The sequence below is a fragment of the Candida theae genome (genome assembly GCF_024610275.1).
Source record: "Candida theae strain CBS 12239 chromosome Unknown scaffold4, whole genome shotgun sequence".
NCBI lineage: Eukaryota > Fungi > Ascomycota > Pichiomycetes > Serinales > Debaryomycetaceae > Lodderomyces > Lodderomyces theae.
The window spans coordinates 280,592-293,916 of record NW_026261436.1 but is presented as its reverse complement, the minus strand read 5'-3'; the positions used below and the strand labels follow the sequence as shown (position 1 = coordinate 293,916).

General features: G+C 38.9%; 5 protein-coding genes across 5 annotated transcripts; 2 read left to right on the top strand and 3 right to left on the bottom strand. All coding sequences in view use genetic code 12, as the record gives it.

Moving 5' to 3' along the window:
- Positions 1-388: 388 nt before the first annotated feature.
- TFC4 (transcription factor TFIIIC subunit) lies at positions 389-3,373 on the bottom strand (the record flags this gene model as incomplete). The annotated part of the gene is made up of 1 exon (XM_051752002.1): positions 389-3,373. The coding sequence occupies one exon, from the start codon at positions 3,371-3,373 to the stop codon at positions 389-391; it is 2,985 nt and encodes a 994-aa protein (XP_051608900.1).
- Positions 3,374-4,285: 912 nt separating this feature from the next.
- Positions 4,286-5,314, top strand: KGF57_002663 (uncharacterized protein; the record flags this gene model as incomplete). The annotated part of the gene is made up of 1 exon (XM_051752001.1): positions 4,286-5,314. One exon carries the CDS (start codon positions 4,286-4,288, stop codon positions 5,312-5,314), a length of 1,029 nt encoding a protein of 342 aa, XP_051608899.1.
- A 104-nt stretch (positions 5,315-5,418) lies between these two features.
- On the bottom strand, positions 5,419-6,858 carry KGF57_002662 (uncharacterized protein; the record flags this gene model as incomplete). The annotated part of the gene is made up of 1 exon (XM_051752000.1): positions 5,419-6,858. One exon carries the CDS (start codon positions 6,856-6,858, stop codon positions 5,419-5,421), a length of 1,440 nt encoding a protein of 479 aa, XP_051608898.1.
- A 681-nt stretch (positions 6,859-7,539) lies between these two features.
- Positions 7,540-9,891, top strand: PEX8 (Pex8p; the record flags this gene model as incomplete). Its single annotated transcript, XM_051751999.1, has 1 exon — positions 7,540-9,891. The coding sequence occupies one exon, from the start codon at positions 7,540-7,542 to the stop codon at positions 9,889-9,891; it is 2,352 nt and encodes a 783-aa protein (XP_051608897.1).
- Positions 9,892-9,950: 59 nt separating this feature from the next.
- ZCF16 (Zcf16p) lies at positions 9,951-13,175 on the bottom strand (the record flags this gene model as incomplete). The annotated part of the gene is made up of 1 exon (XM_051751998.1): positions 9,951-13,175. The coding sequence occupies one exon, from the start codon at positions 13,173-13,175 to the stop codon at positions 9,951-9,953; it is 3,225 nt and encodes a 1,074-aa protein (XP_051608896.1).
- Positions 13,176-13,325: the final 150 nt, after the last annotated feature.

Genomic DNA, 13,325 nt, shown 5'->3' with positions numbered 1-13,325 from the left:
TGAGCCAGAGCCATAATCTCCATAGTAGTCCTGTAGGGATTTCCTTATTGCGTGAAGTATCGTCTTGTGGTTGAAGTTTGAAGGAGATGACTTGTGGAGTGTTAGTAGCGCATTTTTCTGTGAAGTTGTGAATTGAGTTGCTTCGTTGAGGGAATCTGTAGATGGACTTTTTTTGATGGTTGTGGTTATTGTTGGTGGGTATATTATTTCGAACAAGATGTATCTATGTTTTACTCTGACCATGTTCTTGTTGATGATTATATGTTGTGTAGGCTTCAAAGGCTTTGAGGTATTTTTTTCGATAAAACGTTTTCGCATCAAAGAAAGTTATTTACAAACTGCACCTTTTACACATCAAAATGCAAATACACAAATACCAATTATACTTCTACATCGCTAAATACTTTTCAGTCAAGTGTCGCGACATTTGCGAGTTACCATTGATACTGTAGATCAATGACAAATTGTAGGCAGCCTCCCATTTCAAGTCGTAATCATCATCGATATTCTCATTATTATCCAGAATTCGCAACACCGAGTTATAATGGCCAACTGCAAGGCTTGTTAGTCCCAACATATGAAACAACCTTCCAAAATTGTACTCAACCTCCTGTATCTCATAGATTGTTGGAGTGCTGCAAAGTCTATTCGTCTTGTACTCCAACAAAATGCTGATCCCTTGTAGCAACTGAATGTGTCTATTTGAACTCAATCTTTGCATGGACCGATGGACATGGGCCAAGCCTAGTACAAGACAAATCATTGGGTCTTTGGAGAAGTACTTGTATGCCCGATTGAGGTAGAAAACCAAAGACGAATGACTTCCCTTCCCACCCAACAAGTTGGCATATATATAGGTTAAATCAGGATGGGAACGGCCTAGTTCGATATCCCTCACTTCGGCTGTGATGTTGGGCATACCCGAAACGTGTTCTTGCTTAAAACAAGAATCGTACGCTTTGATTTGACGTAGGAAGAACTTTTGGTGGTTATAACATGAAAAAGTTTCTGCGAAAATGGCTCCTGAAGCATAACAGCAAAAGAATAAGCGACACATGTAAGGTGAAAACTGATTTTGAAGTAAAAAAGTCCTTATGTTGTGGAAAACCGTAGTTGCTGCTTGTTCTTGTTTGATTCCAAACATGAGTTTTAGTAACCTCAACATGGCATCTTTGCTCTTATCATGCACAAATATGTTTACCGATAATGCAACATTAATGATGTCATCGGCATATTCAGTATTGTTTTCATATTTGGACATGACTAGTCCAAATTGAGCAAATATATCAAACCATTGATCATATGTCAATCCTCTAAACTCGGTTTTCGAAACCAAAGTTTGACGAGTGAAGGTCTCCTCTAAATTGAAGCCTTCTAGCAAATTATAAGCACGAGCCAATTTTTCATCCAAATCAATGTCTTTACGAGTACGATACCGTATGATACCTTTAAATCTCCTTGATCTATCTTTAGGAAAAAAACTTTTGATACTGGTAAACATTTCAATCAACTGTGATGCCAACTGGATCCATGCAGCAATGGCTATCCGATCACCCGAGTTCATTGACTCCTGTAGCCTTTCCATACGACCATATTTTTCCAATACTTTCCTCTTGGCATTAGCTTCTATTTCTTCTTTTTCCTGCTCTGATAATTTGGTCCTTTTGGGAGTTTTGCGAATCTTATTTCTAATCAAAGAGAATCCCTCGGCCTCCCCAACTTCGTCCACAGCTTTTTCCCTTTGCCAACTTTTCCTATTGCGTTTTTGAACCTCATTGATTAATGCCTCGGCTCGAGCATCATCTCCCAAGTGATACAATGTTTCAGCGAGAGCTAATTTGAAATCCACGTTGTTTGGCGAATGGCTCAACAATTCTTCGTAAGCTTCTTTCGCTTCTGCATAGTCGGCAATCTCAAAATAACACTTTCCCAACAATGTCACTAGATCAAAACTGGATACCAATTCCTCATTTCCAAATGCACGAGTGAGAAATGTCAATGCCTCCTCATAGTAACCATATTCCTGCAATTGCTTACCAGCTTCAAAGTTTAAATCGGCGATTTCAGCTTGGTCGTCATCTAACAAGTACTCAAAATGATGCATCGCCTCATCTTTTTGGTCTGATCCCAATCGAAGGATTCCTAACTTAAACCTTATATCTATGGGAAGTTCGTAAGGCTTGGTTTTGAAATCAGCTAAATCACGAGAAGATTTTAACTGGCTCAACTTTTTGAACCGTCTCTTTGAGTCAAACTCGGAGTCATCATTTTCGTCCCACCATGTTTCATCCATTCTGCCTTGTATCCATCTAGCAGCTAATTTCAATACATTGATACCCAATTTGAGAGAACGATGTTGAACATGCAACTCCAACAATATATTCAACTCTGGCCAGTCAAATTTGGGATACTGTTCCTCGCTATCGCCTTGAGTATTGATATTCTGGTCCAAAATCCTCATGTACAAATTTATGGCATCATTTAACCGCTTCTGTTCCAGATAAACTCCCGCCAAGTACTTTACAATGTTGGCGTCTTGAGGGTACAACTGTCGAATCTTTTGCAATCCATCCAATGCTTTACCAAACTGTCGCTTTTCCTTGTAAAGGAGTGCTCTTTCAAGGATGAAATTGGCACTTCGTCTTGTATCTGAGGTGATTGCTCTGGTATAACAATAAATTGCTTGATCAATGTGGCCCAACTCATTTGATAATTCTGCCACTTGACCCCAGAAGTCACTATCCCAAGGATGTAAATTAGCAGCCAAGAGCCAAGAGCTGCAACATTCGTCTAGTTTCCCCTGTGACTTGTAGATTTCTCCAATTGCTTTGTAAGCACTGAAGTTTTTGGGATCCCTTTTGATAACATCGACGTATAATTGCTGAGCACTTTGTAAATCATTGCGAACAAAGGCCTCATTTGCAAGAGACAAATTCATTCGCACTTCTGGGTCTAATTCACGGTTATCTGCCCTCATCATGCGTTTCCTGTAGTATGACTTGTTGTGTTTTGACAATTTTTCTCTTCGATTGCGTACCTTGAAGTTACTAGCACCCTTAAGGGCGTCCTTAAAGTTGTATTCGTCATCGTAGTCATCTTCGTCGTCATCGGATATATCCTTGAAGTCCTCATCCTCCTCTTCATCCGAGGGAATGAATAAAGGCTCACCACCGTCATAGTCGTCACCATCATCTAGCCCACCAGCTTCCATGTCAAAGTCCGACATATCCAATTGGGTAAGCGCTTGATCAATCTTGTCATCATCATCTGAATCACTCAATTGAAGTCGATGGTCAACTTCTTGTGGTTCCTCCACATGGTCATCAAAAATTTGGTTTCTCGGTAGTTGTCTTTGTTGGCGTTGTTGTGACATACTATTCAATTGAAGCAATTCGTCTGTTTGTGGAAAAGGGAATAGTGAATAGCTCAAGGCAATGCTGTATAAATAAGGACAAACTACTTTGTGGGTTTTCTGTTTTGGGTTTTACTGTGTGATTATGTAAGTTATTACGTAAATATACATGAGTGGGTAATCACGTGCACAACGTTTGTTACTTCTCCTAGATCTTCGCTTTTGGTACGCCACTTTTAAGCTACAAAACAGAACAATGTGCGTGTGTGTGTGTGTGTGTGTGTTCTTGGCAGAGCCAAGTCTTCCAAAGCCAGCATTCATATGTGCTCCGAAGAGGATGATACAGTTGTGCAGTTTTGATGTTTTTTTTTTTTAGCTGAATGAGATGCGATTTAAATGAAAGGCATAGCTGTTTTCAGCGGATAAAGTGGTTAGAGAGTATGCCATCAAAGATTCTTTCAGGTGTGATTGTGGAATGTAGTGGATAAATTTATTTGTTATGCTTACTACGTAACGTCACAAGTATGGTAATGATCATCCTCATACGAGAGTTGAAAAAATAATGACGTAAAAAGTGTTGTTGCGACAATTGAACTATTTCTGCGTCACTCGCCCTCTCCCCTTTTTGCACACAAGATTATCACAAGAGAACAACAACAACAACAACAACCGTATGATATACATTTGATATTGTAATAATAACTAACATCATTTAAAGAGTTACATTGCAATCTAATAGTATCTACTGGTCACAATCAGCTACTATCTTTATCTTTAGCTTGTACCACTACAATTGCCATTGCTCGTGTTACTTTGATTACACGTCCCAGTTCCAATAAAGATCAATTCAAGCGCTCTGCCCCGCCACTTATTTCACTTTGCATCGGCATCCTTTTGGTAACAGCTTACTGCAAAAGACAAATAACAACTGCCATGTCTGATCTTAGACGAATTGCTTTATCCAACACAAACATAAAGGGTATGGATGCGTCAGCCCAAGGGCAAACCCCTACTCCACCACAACTGGGAAAGAATTCCGACCCTGTGCCCGGTGAAATGGTGAAAACTGATTCCGAAATCAATTTAACTCGTCCAGAATTGTACAGTATGTACAAAGAAGACTCGTTTGTGGATTTCAATAAAGACATTGATGATTCATCTGTGCTTGACTTAAACATGTTGAGTACTGAAAAGGCCAATGCCGACGGGAAGAAACAGAAAAAAGCTTCAGGAGAAGCTGCTGCTTCAACTGCAGAATCATCCGAATTGACATTGTATACACTTCCATTACCTTTGAAATTGGCAATTTTGGCCATTTCTGCATACATTTACAACCAAGTGACGAGACATATAAATTATAACCATTTTAGTGAAAACCAATTGGTTCATTATCCATTAACAATAACTCACGTTTTCCTTTACGCATTTGTTTCGAAATTCAAATTGAGCAACTATATCCAAATCAATGATGATCTTCTAAATGCTGGTGATGAGATTATGGCATTGACCTTACAAGGTTTGATTATGGCTTCTTTACACCCCATTTTGGATAGAATTTTACCGCGTATTTTGACCAAGAGATTACTTTCATCAAACCCCAACCCAAATTCCAAAACTCAAGTTTCCAGTGATTTGATTAGAGCTGGGATCACTTTCCTAGGAATCAGTTATGCTATTCGCAAAATCGAATGGAGCAGTTTTCTCCAAGTGTCGATTATTTGGTCCTTGATTAATCCCGGGTTATGGTTATTGTTGGATGGAACAGTCTCGGGGTTTTTGGCTTCATTGCTTGCTTCGAGTGTGGCTTGTGTCAGTATTTATTCACAGAACCACAAATTCATCAATGGGTATTCCAGAACTACTGATGATGTGATTGCATTGTGGTTGTGGATTGGAAGCTTCTTCTTTTGTGGAATAATCATTTTTGGTAAACTCGGTAGAGGTTTGTTTAGTAGCAATTGAAACTCGCTGATGTACGTTTCGGGATAGAACCCTTTTATACAAATACAAGTATAAATAGAAATGTTTTCTTACTTTCTTCAAAGAAATTGGCTAAACTCCAAGTCTTATACTTTAATCTTCTCCTCGGCATCTTCTTTGATGGCTTCTTCAGGGCTCACTTGTTGCACTAATCCACGTATTCTTCGATCATCTCTCAATTGCAACCACGCTATTGCAGCCACGACAAAAACAGTGGCGGCAGATGAACTTATGAGAGCTATAGCACCATTGCGGAATCTAGGAGCTGTATCAGCAGCAAAAAACACAATTGACCACCATGCATTCATGGTATTCCCCAACATATTCATCGAGCTAATAACAATTGCCCGTTCTTGCAAGTCATCAGCACAAACTATATTGGCCCAGCCAAACGAAACAGTTTGTGCCGCGTACGATACACCACTCAAGTATTGGGCAACAAACACATACTTCTTGGCGAATGGCCGACATAGTTGAATCACTGGTGAAACCAACACAACTAGAGCAATAATCAAGGACACATGCCAGTACAATTTCCCATTCCCCACATTCCTTATATAATATGCTGAAATCGCAGTTGCCAACACACCAACAGCATACACACCCATGGGAAAATGGTTTCTATCCAGAACAGAATAATCATAGTACTTCAACCACAATGCAAACACACTGTTGGTGGCAAAAGATTCATTAATTGCTCCAACAATCCACAACATCCCGAATAAATACCAGTGCCACTTGCCAAACACCCTCGTCACAACATCCCATCCAAACTTGTCGTGTTTGGGTTTCACCAACCTTTCCAAAGCCATGGCATGTTCTTCCTCGCTGAAATAGAATGGCTTGCCAATATCTGGAGCATCGGGGAAGAAAATGTAGCCAAATATGACAATGGGGAAACTACATATGAAATCCATAATAAACAACACTCGCCAACTGGCCAAGCCATGCCAACCATCCATGTTTTGATGCACTGCCGCTTGTATCACTCCAGAAAAGATTTGCCCTACAAGTCCACTTGAAGTGAATACAAATGTTCGAATAATCAAATCTCGAGCATCGGTGTAATACGACCCCAAAATCAAATGTACACCACCAAAGATGCAACTTTCAAACATCGCTTGGACAAATCGGATAATGCAAAGCTGGTAAAAATGGGTAACTTTGTATGTGGATAATGTGAGTATGGACCAGACTCCAGCACATATCGTTAACCAATAACGAGGTCTAACTCTCAACAAGATTAAATTATGCGGAATCATGGAAATGATGTACCCCACGTAGAAAATTGTGTTGATGATATTGAAATCGTTGCCGGAAAGTCCTAAATCTTCTTGCATTCCAGAGACGTATGCGTTGGCGACATTGGCACGGTCGAGGTAGTTGACCCAGTAAAGAAGACAGACATAAGTGAGAACAAACACATCTAGTTTGAACAAGTATCGGCGTTCTTTTGGATCCGATGGAGGTTTTCCCCAGAGTGCGTTGCGTAGTAAGGTGAAAGGTTTAAGTGTGTTAGTGATCATTTGAGTGGTGGCGTAGGCGAAGGTTTCTTGTGCATAGACATTCAAAAGATCATTTGCGGCTGAGCCACTAGTCTTATAGAAGTCTTGCGAGAGACTTATGTTTCGAGTAGAGGGGATCTGCGTGGAGAAGAGGTATTGTTTATCTAATCTTTCTGTATCAAACGGCGCTTTTGATAATCTTATTTAGGAAATAGCCGCTGACATGTATGGGCATGGAAGGAACAATAGAGCTGCAAACTATTGTCCTCTTGTTTTGTGTTCTCTAAATTGTGGTACTTTTGGTTTTAGTGTTGGTGCAGCAGAAGGTTATTTCATGATCAGAAGAAACGTCCTCTGATATCTATATATTCAACACATTACCACAAGGAAATATAACAACCAGAACGTCTTGTAATGCAGATTATCAGCTTGGGTATGCTAAATACAAGTAAAAACAGATGCTACTCTAAGTTATGTTGTTGTCGCTGCTATACATGGTTGCGAATTGCATACTTTAAATGCTTGATGGGTAGCGCTTGACATTTTTTTCTTTTTTATTATTATTATTTTCATTCTTTTCTTTCTGTCGTCAATTTGCCTCGGTTCTGAATAGACAGGCCAGTAACTCCACTTTTGAAAACAGCGGCCACGCCACTTTGCAACTGTTGCTAGCACTCACCACATCCTGTGTTCCACGCTCAAATGTCCAATCTATATAGCAAGCTAGGTCCACAAGGACGAGCATTGTTGAACAACCCGCAGCAACCTTCGTCACCTTACACTTACACAAATGATGCAAATAACCAACCACCCCCGCAAGATCTTGATTTTGTCATTGATGAATTGAGGAATCCCAAACCAACTACTACTGTTAACAAAGTATTGGGGTATTTATACAACTATGTTCCGTATATCAAACACGAAAGGAATTTGGGACTTGTTGTTGCCAGTTTTTTAAACAGTCCCGTGTGTTTTGGATCAAGCACTACGCCATCACTGGCAGCAACAGCAGCACCACCACCACCATTTGAAGAGATTTACATGATTATCGAAGTGTTCAAATTGATAACTGATAAGAAGTTGGAAGTGTCTCAACCTACATTACCCATTAAGGAGTTTTACACAGTTATTAGAAAAGAGTTGGAGAATTTTGTGTGGTACAACCCTCAAGCTAATAGTTGGAAAGTTTTGCCTATAATTTGTGGAATGATGTTATCTAATTCTCTACGTGATGAATTGTATGTTGACGCCAATTACTTCCAATATAGGTGGTTTTTCGACGAGTGGGATGACAAAATGAAGAGTTTGTTTGTTCGTTGTTTGGAGTATAGTTTAAGCAGTAGCCAATCTGAGGACATTGTCTTTTTGAGTGTGACTAGTTTGGCTTTGGTTTATCAAAAGGATGAAGATGTTAATAAATACACCAAGCGTATCAGTGATGGTCTTATGGTGGGAGTGCTTATGAATATGATTTTCATGTCTCCCAAAGTGTCAACATTGCTGTATCAGCACTTTTTCAAACTCAATCCTCAAGATGTTAATGTTAACAATGATGCTAATAAGCGGATTTTGCAAAAACCAGTGATCAAACATTTGAACAAGTTTTCTTTCTTACTTGCTGCATACTTTAGTCAATTGAGGTATAATAAACAGAATGAAGACTTGATTCTCGCAAACTTGACAAAGATGGCCGATTTTAACAAGTTGCTAAATCACATTTGCGCATCTTCCATATTCAATACATTTACTAGTGCCAAGGAAAACAACCCCCTTTTTCAACTGTTTTGGTATTTTATGAAGAACTTGTTGTTTTCCGAAGTGATTATTTTCCAAGGTGTTTTCACACGGTTCCTAACGGGAAACAAGTCGAATTTCATTTGGTTCAATAATCGAGATTTGATTATTATGCAACGTGCTTATAGACAGATTGCATTAACCACAATTCCCAGTTTATATTATCTCAACTTCATTCTACTTTCAATAGGGCAAGGTGGGTTTGATAATTACAATTTTGTGTATTACCTCAGTGTTGAGTTGGCATTATCTACGGCACTGCATTTTGAACAATTGGCATTGCGGTTGTTTCTGGATTATAATGAAATAAACTTGTACCCGGATGTATTGGACCACAACTATATTATGCAACTGAAGGTGTTGTTTGTATTGGGACTATGGGAAAATTGTCTACAACAAAAGCCAATTCAAAATGAGGCGTATGCGTCATCGATTTATACTAATGTTCGCGATTTGGCCAATGATTCCAAATACACAAGCAATGATTTGATCGAGGCTAGTCACTCGGTGTTGTTATTTTATTTCGCCAATAGCAACAAGGTTGATTTGAAAGATTGCATTGAGTATGTTAATTTGCTAGTTAGTCAATTCCCACACCGATTATCAGCTACACAATTGTGTATCGCTATTGAAACTATTGGAAAGAAGATCTTGTCACATCCAAAGCCATATCGTGATAACTCCATATACAATAACTCAGCTGAGGAGTTTTTCCATTTTTTGGTTAATTTATGTGGACCTATCCATCGTGGGGTACCAATCAAGCCCTCCACTACAAACACATCTTTATTAAACAACAATCTGGACAATCCTAGCTTCACCTCAGCACAACCAATTTCGGAAATTGAAGCTCATGCAACTTTAAACACCTTGGAACAGGACAAGAAAATGGATGGCGACATTATCCATGAAAACAAAGCCAAGAAGCCCAAGGATAAAGTTGTACGTGACTTGTTGCCCCGATTCAAAAGGGAATACAAGTTTGAAAATCGACTTGCACCAGAAACCGTTCGGGAAGCGGCAGTGTTGGCTTTGATTAACTTGGTGCCATATTTCCCCCTTTCTGTGTTTGTTGCGTGGGTGGAACGGATCTGGGATTTGATTGTAAAGAGTAATGTGCTGGAGGCCAACTACTTGACTGGTATGTTGTGGAAAGTGATGAGTGATAGTCTTGATTTGAATCGGGTTGAATTGGCAATGAGGTGGTGGTATGAGACAAAGCGGTTGTCGGAGAGGAACTATGTTGATGCAAAGATGTAAAAGAATGGAAAAAAACTGGGGCACTTCTTTTTTTTTTTTGATTTGTGTATGTAACGACGCTATATAGATTGATTGTTACGTTGTATATATTGATGGCTCAAGTTTCTGTTGGAGTAACTTCTCTTTAGGTCCATTAGATCATGAGCTGCGCCGAAATCTTTATGAGAACTGCTGCCGTTATCATTCCTGTTCTGGTTATTGCTGCCGTTGTTGTTGTTGTTGTTGTTGTCGGGAAACGCATTGCCTACGTCGAACTTTATTGAAAGTGATGTGGCCGACCCTGAAGTCGATGATGACATTGGTGTGTATGGGTTCTGAGTAATGGAAAGCGGTTGCTGCTGTGGCGGATGCGGTTGCGGATGCGGATGCGGCTGTTGTGGTGGTGGTGGTGGTGGTGGTGGTTGCTGTTGTTGTGGTTGGTGTTGCTGTTGTTGTGGTTGGTGTTGCTGTTGTTGTGGTTGGTGTTGCTGTTTCAGCTGATTCTGAGTCTTTTGCTTCACTTTCGATTTATTATACTGCTCCAATACAGATTGAGATTTGTACTTGATGAATTTACAAATCTTGAGATACTTCAAATCCTCATCCAAGTTCTCATTATCCCAATCGATGCTCTTGTAATAGTTCGGTCCTTTGCCATTAGCAAGACCAACAACGTCTGCATCCTCTTCATCATCGGTATCATCATTTTGCAGCTGTTGCTGTCTTTGTTGTTGATACTGTAGAATCTCTACTTTCAATTCATCCTTCATCAACTTGTCAAACAAGACATCTTCATTGGTTCTTTTGGAATTAACACCCGGTTTGTAATTTAGGAAAATAGTAATGAACAAATCAACTGAGTGATGAAGAAGATGAACCGACTCAGTGATGTTGGCTATCAATTCTTGTCGTTTCAAGCACTTCATTTGACAAATCAACAAGTACAACATTTGTAAAACAATGCATTTTTTCAAATTTATTACCGTCAATGACAATCCATTCAACATGGGGTTGAAAGGTGACATGGGGATCTCCTTAATGACGCGTTTTGCTGAGCTTGGTTTAGCGTTTGATCGTCTTCGTTTTACTGAAAAATCATTGATCACAAACCCATCTTCATCCACATCCAACCCAAGACTTTGCATCACAATTGCATTGGAGTTGATGACGGGGTCTTCATTTCGTTTTTCATGGGATAAACTAATATGATAAAATATCAAGTTGAAATATTGCAACACTTCCAGCGCAATCACGGCAATTTCCTTGTAATACACAAAATCCAACTCTTTATCAACAATGAAATTCAAGTAATTCATGGATCTAATGAGGACATAGTGGAAATTGAGTTGGATTTTGATCAATTGCGAAGCGGTATAAGTATCAGGTAGTCCAGTTTGATAGTAGTTTAACATCACCTCTTGCTTCAAATGTTCTTGTGTCATGTCGTGATATAAATTGTTGTGGGAAACGTTTACCAAATTGGGTAATCCCAAATCCAAATTGAGTGGTGTTAATGAAAAGACCTTGTGCTTTAAGGACTGTCTCCAATCAGACAAGTTTTTATCAATTGTTAAAAACTGGTTGAAATTGTAGTTTAAATTACCATCATTACCATCACCATCATCTTCATTCAAGATCCAATCCAAGCGATGATGGTTGTGGGAGTGGGCCGGGTGGTCTTTTTCCTTCTTTTTTTTGTCGAGTTTCAAGTACTGATAGTAATTGGGTGAAAATGAAGATGGGATAATGATATTCATAAGATTTAAGAACTCAATGCTTGGTTTCAACAATGTATTGAAAAGATCATCGTTATCGTCAAGTAACGATGACAATTTCTCTGGAGTTAGTTGAAAGTATCGATCAATCGTAACTGGGTTGATCACTGTAGTGTTGAGACTTGGTTTGAATCCAAACTTCAAGTTGAAGCATTTCAACAATACTTTAAAAGTCCAAAAGATTTTAACTCTATTGCGTCGTTGATGTACATTTAATGACAAGTCGTTAAAGAATAAATTTTTCGAGTTCAAATTGATTCCTAGTATACCAATGAACGCATTGACAAGTGACGATAAGATTAGTGATTTTTCTTTGTTGTTAGTCAAAAGTGAATAGTAAAGTAAAAGTAAATAAGTTTGAAGCTGACTTATGGATATTTGAAAGCCATTGAAATATGGTAATATATCGTATAGTGAGTTCAATATTGACTTGTCTCTGTTTATTGAATAGTGAGGATCCGAGTGGTTTAATAACAAGTTTAGATTGATGGTAGGGTTATTGATGAAAATCATGGCGTAAGTTTGAATGATTGTCATGAGAAATCTATTGACAATTTGATAATCACTTGTATTGGACAAATTGAACCCATTGATGGTAGAATCGTCGTAGGTGAAAATGAATGGATACATTGTGTGAAATGCGTCATAATTTTGTATAAACTCATGATAATCAAAAATGGGGATGAAGATGTTGTAGTTTAGAAAGAATTGGGTAACTTGTGCATCTAATTCCTTTTTGGACTTGAAAACTTTTTTAAAATTGTTGATCAACTTTATGAACAAATCATAGACATCATGGGGTAACTCATTTACACCGGGAGTATCAGGAGCACTTGGATTAGCTCCAGTTAAGGGATTGAAAACCAAGTCCAAATCCTTGTTGTGAAACTGATTACTTCTTGCTTGCGAAGGGTCGTACAAGTAGCTATTGGGATCATTTAAAAGATAATTGTGGCTATTAGTTATCTTCAAGAACGGCATTTGTAAGTTGATCAACAAGTGGTTGAATTGTGACTCAAAATTGAGATTATCGTTACCAATAATGATTCCTCGGTCATCAAGATTGAAAATTTGGTCAATGGGGTTGTTGATTTGCACGGATTGATTTGTAGTTTGAAATAAGACCTTATCATTTGTGGTCGTAGTCGTGGGGATAGCCACAGAAGCTGACGCAGTTGCTAGTGCTGCTGTTGGCTTTTGTGGGGTCTCAGTACCATCCTTCGTCACTGCAAGGCCTTGGTCACCAGGTTGTTGATTTTCTCGTAGAAGACGAACTTCCTCCTCCAAAGCCTTGACTTTTTTTTCAAGGTTTTCGGTATAACCTTTGGGGAACGCTCTTCTGGTTAGTTTATCCGAAGTTTTACAATCAAAATTTGCCTTTTTACAGTTGTGACAAGGATATAGTCCATCGCATTTGATTTTTTTAATTCGACATCGATCACAAGCTTGAGACACTCGTACTCCACTCGAAGTATTGATTAATTTCAAACTTGGTGTCGTTTGATGTACATTGTTTTGGGAGATCTCCATGGGTAGCGAGTGATTATAAGTGGCAAAGTGAGGTATATGAGATGTACTGATGGTGGGGGTGCTGGGAGTGGGGTACTATAAGTGAGTAAGTAAGTAAGTACAGGCTATAATGTCTGTAAAGTTATTTGAGTTGGAATGACGCTAAAGTCT